At 49.2% G+C, this 8030-nt stretch overlaps 1 protein-coding gene across 1 annotated transcript in view; it reads right to left on the reverse strand.

Moving 5' to 3' along the window:
* The window catches only part of MX1 (MX dynamin like GTPase 1), a 16479-nt gene extending 14823 nt beyond the window's left edge, over positions 1–1656 (reverse strand). The window contains 1 exon segment of the mRNA XM_007452881.1: positions 1552–1656. Within this exon segment, the coding sequence (XP_007452943.1) occupies positions 1552–1656 (105 nt within the window).
* Between the last annotated feature and the right edge of the window lie 6374 nt (positions 1657–8030).

Consider the following 8030-nt stretch of genomic DNA (forward strand, 5'->3'; position numbering starts at 1 on the left):
TTTCCCTAAACAATACGTGGCTTATGGTTGCCTGTTGTGGATCTTTATATAAATGGGATCATATAGTATATTTCTTCTGTGACTTGATTCTAGGGTTCACCATTGTTTATTTATTTTTAGTTTTGTTTTTTTTTTTGGCCACGCCATTCGGCTTGCAGGATCTCAGTTCCACAACCAGGGTTGAACCCAGGCCACGGCAGTGAAAGTCCCAAGCCCTAACCACTGGACCACCAGGGGACTCCCGCACCATTGTTTTCTAGACTCAGCCATCTTGATACCTGGAACTCTAGCTCATTCCTTTTCACTGCTGTATGGAATCCTACTGCATGAGCACACCACCATCTATGTATGCACTCCACTACTCATGGGCACTTGTGTTGTTTCTGGGTTTGCTTAGAAAGAATGCTATATGAACGTGGAAAAATGCTTCTCGAACTTCAGCACAAAGAAGAATCACTTGGAGGGTCTGTTAGAACACAGATGGTAGGCTCTGTCCCTGAAATTTCTAGTTCACTAGGTCTGGGCGAAGGATATGTGAGTGTGATCACTTCCACGTCAAACTTCCCCGGGGATGTTGATGCTGCTTCTCTGGCGACCACACTCTAAGAACCAAGGTCTACACCTAGAAGTGGAATTGTTGGGTCATAAGATACCCCCTGTTCAACCTGGCCGAAAAAGGCAAAGCTACATCCGAACACATGGGTCTGAGCACTGGGAGTCCCTCCTGCCCTCTACCCTGCCAGTTACAGCCAGGAGAGAGATGACAGTTATATTAGGGTGGTGGAAAGATGGGTGGACCTTCTTATTTTTCTATGTCCTCCAATGTAGTTTGTAATATTGTTTAAAACATTGTTAAACATTGATTATGAAAATGGAGCCAACTGGAAAGACGCTGAAGATCCATTGTTTTAAAACATGTGACAGCAATAAACAGAGCTCTTCCTAAGTGCCCAGCCTCTACCTCTGCTCAACAGCCACACAAGGTAAATACTATTATTATTCCGACTTTACAGATGGAAAATCGGGCTTCTAAAGGGAAGAATAACCACCCAAGATCACACAGCTGCCAGTGTCAGCACTGGAATCAAATTCAGGTTGAGTTGATTCCAGAAGCCAAGTTTGGCTCCCACCAAAAATATGTCTCGATTCTAGGAGAAAAGACACCACATGGCTTCACTGTGAGGTGGTGTCACAGTGACACCTCAGAGGTTTGAACTCGAGACTGAACGATGATGTGTGCACGTGATAACACAGGGCTCCTCGGGCCCAGTGCCTGGGGCCAATTCCTACACTAGCCGATCAGCATCTTGCCCGGTTTTCCAGACCAAAATTGCACCCCAACCAGCATCAGCTAAGGCAAAACACTGTATGCATTTGGCTGCAAGAAGGGCCCAAACAGAATGAGTAGAGTCTTTGTATCCACATCCTGCCCTCAGAGAGATGTGGAAGCGGGCACCTCCGGGCAGCAATGGCATCACTGTATCAGTGGGCAGCCCACAAGTGGACACAGCTCATGTCCACGCAGAGAGTGGTTTTCAGGCATCAACTTACCGTTTCCTCATTTTTCCCCACCAGATCATCATTTCCATTTAGTAACAGATGACTGGATGCAGAAGGTGAATCGGGTTCTTTGACTTTCAAGTCAGAATGAACCATCTTCTTTCTTTATCAGGTCAGCTTAAAACCAAGTAGATCAGGATTAACACAATTCAGAAGCTGGGTACATTCAATCATGGAACCAAACCCACCACGAGACACACTGGGACACAGTGGGAGCTCAGAAAGAAATGACAGGACAACTCCAAGAAACCAAGTGTCAAATGAGGACAGATGCTCCAAACCAGCTCAGTGGTCTTCAAGGATATGCTTCCGGATCTCCAAAGATGTTTTTAAACTCTGTATTTCCCATCATGATTGCAGGCTGAACATCAAAAAGTTTTTTCACCATAAACTTAAATAGTGGCAAAGGATGAGATTTCTGATGTATCTTTAAGTTTACATTTAAAAGTAAAATTATAAAATTCTTTCCAGCGTAGATGAGGGATTCTAAATATTATGATAATTTAACACCAAACCTATGTTTTATAAAATATGAACTCCAGGTCTTTTACTCTGTTCCTTTTGATCCTCGACTTCAGATTTTTGTTCCATTTCCCCCACCTAAGTGGATCTTAAAGTCATTCGTTTTAGTTTTGAAAGCCTTTAATTGGTCACCTTATCATACTTGTCTGCACCCAGGAAATACATATGCATATATTTGAAATTCATTACAATTTTTTTCTGGGACCATAAGTCTCTAAATATTAAAATGTACACATCTAATAATCTTAGATAAAAGTAAATGAAAATATTTCTCCTATGACTTGAAATAAATGTTATAAAAAATATAAAGCACTTACTTACCTCCAATATACCTTCCTTTTACTTGACAATGTAACGTTGACCAGTCGGCAGAAATTCAGAGCTGTTCTCTGACACCTCCTTGAAATCAGGCAAAACATACAAATTAGACCAAAACCCAGGCGAATGAATGACAGCACTCACGAAGTTTCTTCCCCATTGCTGAGAATGGTGCAAATGAAGGGGGGGATGTGCTCTGAAAGAGATTCACAGTTCCCTAAGTCCTTTTTGTAAACCTTAAATATTTAAACTCTAAGGTAGATGGATAAGGCACACAGCCTTGCTGTCAATGTACGGCCTGAATCAACACTTTTTTTGTGTGTGTGATGCTCTTCTTGCTTCTTCTCAAGGGACCCTACCCCAAGGCCTATATGATTTTGGGTCCATACTGGCGCAGTTGAAAGGGCAAGGTTGCTAAAAAAAAAAAGTGTATTGGTGGGAGAGGGATGCACTCTGTTCATTGTATAGTGAGAGAAAAGCAATTTTGAAGGGTGATCAGTTTTAAAGAGTACTTATGGAATCTGGCAATCTAACCACCACCCACCCCCATGCCTTTGGAAAGATTTCGTGTGCCCAGGGGGTCCCGGGCTGGAGCTGGGGACCCCATGTTAGAGACTACAACTTCAGTTGACCTTACTGCACCCAGTCAGGTGGCATCATTAGTCCCCAGGGCTAGCACCCCATGACCGTGGGTTCTTTGTGAACAAATTCCCTTCCTCTGTTTGTTTCATCAAACGACATTCCCTGAAAGCAAAATCTTGTGACTTTTGTCTGTACATCTTAATTATTTGTACCTATCTTGGATCATCTTTGAAAATCAGTTTGGATCTCAGGAGCAAAGCCATCTCAGTTATAAAAACCAGTGTTTTACTTATGCATCACATTCAGCATCCGGCTGCACTTGTCAAACTGAGCCGAACGCATTCACCCATTCTGGCCATGCTAGAGTCGAGCCGTGTGACCCTTAGCCCTCAGCCCCAACCTGCTCATGAAACGTCTAACCCCTACCCTGTGTTTGCAGACAAGATGGCAGGGAGCTTCGAGGCGGGCACAGCACTGGGAATCTCTCTCCTTTCCAGCTCCCAGCTCCCCAGTCCTGCACACCCACACTGGTCACTAGTGGGGTTACTGCACCAGGCTCTTCTCTCATTCCAAAGGTTGGGGAGGGATGGGGAGAAACTGCCCAGGTGCTGTGGGTTCTTTCCATTCTGTCTGTCCACTCAGGTTCCCACTGTCCATGGGGGTACCTGGCTGGCTGTACCACCCCCTTCCCCCTTAAGATCTCCCAGAGTGCTGGTTTGCCTATGGCTCCCAGACCCAGATGCCATTCCGCAGTGTCACTGGAGAATCCCTGCAGTGGAGGGCGGGGAGGGGATCAAAGGGTTGCCCAGGGGAGTTCTGTCCTTGTGAGAAAGCTTCCTCAGCCCAGTCTGCAGAGAGGAGCAGGGATGTGAGGGAGGATTGGCTCCCCTAAGCCCTAAATAAGGGCCACCTACCAAGCAAATTCAAGAAAACGCCGGATTCAGTGTCTGCAAACTGCCCAAATAATTCAGTCCAGTTAACCCTCTCAGGACTTAGATTTGCTTTTTCTCATCAAAGTGTTTTGCCTTCCAGAAACTCACTGACATTTACATTGTTTACGATTGTAATAGGGAAGAACAAATCTGACTCCATATTAGATCTGTTTCTTTTACTTTTAACCTTTATATTCTATTCCTTTTGCTACAAGCTCATCATTAAAGAGATGTCTCCTGTAGCTTAAAGTAAACGTCATGGCCCCCAAGCCTGAATGTAAAATGAAAATACCTTTTCAGCTCACAGGAAACACTCTGCCCCAGCCCACCTGTGTATGGCTGCAGGAAAGAAGAAATTAGCACACCCCCTCCTCCAGTCAGGCGGAAATCCAGAGATATTTGCAACGATTTAAGGCCTTTTTGCTTTACCTCTTCACCTCCCGGCTCTTTGTTGTACGAAAGAAACTGGCATCCAGACCCCGGGAAGAGGGTTCTCTAGGTCATTGGTCGGCCGTCTTCTCGGACCCCCAGCTTTCCGAATAAAGTCCTTATTCCTTACGCCCAACACCTCACCTCCCAATTTACTGGCCTCTCCCAGGGCGAGCAGAAACGGCGCAGACTCGGTAATTTGGTTAAAAGATTAAAATCTTGGTTAAAATCTTTGGTTAAAATCTTGTACTTTAGACCTAAGGCTCTCTATCAAATCAAGATGAGCTGAGTATCGGCAGGTGGGCGGAAGAGCAGTAAAGAAGGACCTGCAGGCCGGTGGGGGAACTTCTGGCCAGCAGCTCTGTTCTAAAGTAGAAAGATGACATGAACATTTTAGGAGTCTTCTGGGGTCTTCACAGCTGAGGGGGAGGTGGGGGGAAGGGTTGACATCACTTGACCTTACTTCCGACAAAAACTTGATTTAAAATTGGACTGAATGATTTCGAGGATCCCACACGCGCAGCTCTGCGGTCACCCGCGGTGGGGTCGGGGTGAGGAGGGCTGCGGTGCAGGTCTCAGCGGCGCCTGGGTTTCCCGTCAGCCCCCAGGGCTGTCCTACCTGCCTCCATCCTGAAGACTACGTGTGCCGGCTCCACGCCGTCGCACCCGGCTGCACAAGCTACGGGGAAGGCAGACCCTGGGCAACTCTCCATCCCCTGGGTTAAGGGTCCTCCGCGCAGGGCACTTCGGCGCATGCCCCATTTCTCCGGCCAGCCCTTGCTTCCTATAGGGCGGCTCCCAGCGACCCTCCGCTCCCTCTATTCGGAAGGATTGGTGAAGACCCCTGGTCCATGCGCTTCCAAGGAAACCCCCGGGCAGCTAGCTGACTTGTCTGGTTTGCACTCCTTAGCAGGAAATATAAACTGATATATGAAGCTTGGTCAGCCGTTTGGGGCGCGCTCGGAGGTCACGCAGCAGTGGATGTGAAATTTTTGCAGTGCGCCCCTCTTAACCGGCTCCCTCGGAGACCCTCTTTGTCCCCATCCCCTCCACGTGCCCACCTTCTCAGGCAGAAAAGCCGCCGGTTTGGGGGGTGGAGGACTGTTTTTGATGCATCACCCGGGAGCCTCAGGTGCGTGTCGGTAGGAGAGTCAGCCGTGCTCTGAGCCCAGCCAACATCGCCATCATTATTACTATCGTCATCATCATTTTCATTATCATGTCAATATCACTAATAATCATGATCGTTTTTTACTACTACTAGCTTGCGCGATACCCGCACCCCGGAGCGCTCAACTCCCAGCCAGCCGCCCAAATGCCCCGAGGCCTCTGGCCGGCGGAGGGTGCCCAGACCCAGGAGCGCGACACTTACCGTCCCCGTGCAGTGACCGGCGCCAGGCGCCCGCCGCTCTCGGGCTTTAAGCAGCGCGAGCGCAGCCCCTCGCTCCCCGCCCGCCCCCGGCCGCGGGGAAACGAAACCCTCACGTTCCCAGGGCTGCGGGATTAGGAACGAAACCGAATGCGTGGCGCACCAGCGCCTCCGGCGGACCCTGCGCCCCGCGCCCCCAGCTGCAGCCTCCTCGAGGCCCCCCAGGTGTGTCCCCGCACCAGCAGCATCCCTGGGAGCTTGGCGGGAAATGCAGATTCTCGGCGCCCACCCAGACCTGCTGCATCAGAAACTCTCGGGCGCAGGACCCAGCTGCCTGAGCTTTATCCGGCCCTTCTGATGGTTCTGGCACGGTTTGAGAACCGCTGCTCTGACAGTCCTGAGTCGTCCAAAGCTGAACGTAGCTTTGAACTTAGCCGGTGCCTTAAACCTCTGGTCTTCTGAACAGATGCTTGATAACTGGGGGTCTTAAAACCCTGCCGTAGGTTCACTGGGCACATTCCAGCACCAAAACGGATTCTTACGCATTCTAAGCTCACGGCAGCTCCCCGCCCCAATTCTTCCCCCCTCCCCTCAGACCCACATCATCCTCCTTTCTCAATTCTCCTTATCTTCTTCAAGCCCTCCCTGGAGTTTAGCTCATTTGCTTTCTTCAGGATGGAAGTGGGTGGAAGATGGAGGGGAGGGGTGGCAGGGTCAAGTAGACCAAAATGTGGCCCTCCCAGTGAGGGCTCTGTGGGGGGTCAGTAACCTTTCCTTTTGGAAGGAGCTGGCACCGCACCTCCCTTCCCCTTTGCTCAGCTAAGGAGCCCTGACAACAAGCCTCCTCCCTACAAAGACCCCTATTATTAGGAAGAACATCCCTCACTCCACACAATGACCCAGGACCTGCTCCCTTTCCAAATGCTGTGGTCAGGTGTCGACTGAAAGAAAAAAAAAAAACTGCACACCTAAAAACTGAGAATCATGTTTTATTTGGTGGACTTACTGAGGACTTACCCCAGAAGATGGCCTCTCAGATGGCTCTGAGGGACAGCTCCAAAGAGGTCAGGGAGGAAGCAGGATGTATAGGAGTTTCTGTAACAAAAAACAGGTAGTTGGAACGTCAAAAGATTACTGTTGATTAAAGAAAAACCAGACACATCTCAAGTTAATGACTTCAGCGCTTTTCTATGTATGGGAAGATGCAAGAGTCTGGGCTCACAGAAATCATTCCTTTGATGTGCACCTTAACCATCTAGGACCAGTATCCTCTTTTTCTCCATGCTGAACCCCCTCAGGATGCACAGTCTCCGGTAGCCGCAGTAGTTGATGGCTTGATGGCTGCAACATCCTTCGTCTACTGATATAGCAGGGGACATTCTTCACCCACTCAGGGAAAGCTTGGATGGAACCAAACTCAATATGGCGGCACCCAAAAGGAGGGGAGGAGGCCCCACGGAGCAGCTCCCTGGCCTGACGGCTGCCGTGCTCTGCAGGGCCCACTGCTGGGGTCTGGGCAATCCCACCCAGGGTGGTCTGATGGGAGAACACACGCTTCCCCAGTAATTATCCAGGAACACTTGCCTGGCTGCTTACCTGTCCAGGCCTCGGTTACTTCCTAGTTACAAAGAAGAGTGAAGACTTAACTCTGAGGAATGATCCTACTTCCTGAACCACATGAGGCTCTCCCTGTGATTCCTGTTCAGGCATGAATTCAGAAAGAGCCACTAGCAAAAGTGAAAACTGGCTGGGGCCAAAGCCAGTGCCAGGGCCAGGACTGGGGGCAGGTGAGTGAGTGAGGTGCCTGGGGTGCAGGATTTAAGGAGCTGCTCACTTTCAGTAGGTCAAGTGCATCCTTAATGTTGGTGCCCAATTGCTTCACACTCCTCCCGCTCTTGCCTCCTGGCCAGGGATTTGGTACCTGCTGCTTCCACTATGCACATTAGATGGCAGTTCCCTCAAGAGCCCAGGGGCGTGTTTGGGGTATAATTGAATAATAACACAGTAATAGCTCATATGCACCAGGCCATAGTATGTGTTGGGTGCCAGCCTGAGAGACTAGCTCACCTTCACAACCACCCTGTGAGCGAAGTAAGATTGACAGGCCCATTTTACGTATGAGGAGACTGAGGCCAAGGAGTTAGGTTACTGCTAGGCCCCTTGGCTAGGAAGTGGGGGAGCTAAGACTGCAATCTAGGCTTTTATTCCCAAGCCTGTGCTCTGTAGCACCTTCTCTCCATGCTAAAATCGACAAGATGCAGCTCCTGTTCTCAGGAAGCTCACAGCCTTTCACCTGAATTGCTGATGATTCTTTCCCT

The sequence above is a fragment of the Lipotes vexillifer genome, unplaced genomic scaffold, assembly GCF_000442215.2.
Source record: "Lipotes vexillifer unplaced genomic scaffold, Lipotes_vexillifer_v1.1 scaffold478, whole genome shotgun sequence".
NCBI classification, from domain to species: Eukaryota; Metazoa; Chordata; class Mammalia; order Artiodactyla; family Lipotidae; genus Lipotes; species Lipotes vexillifer.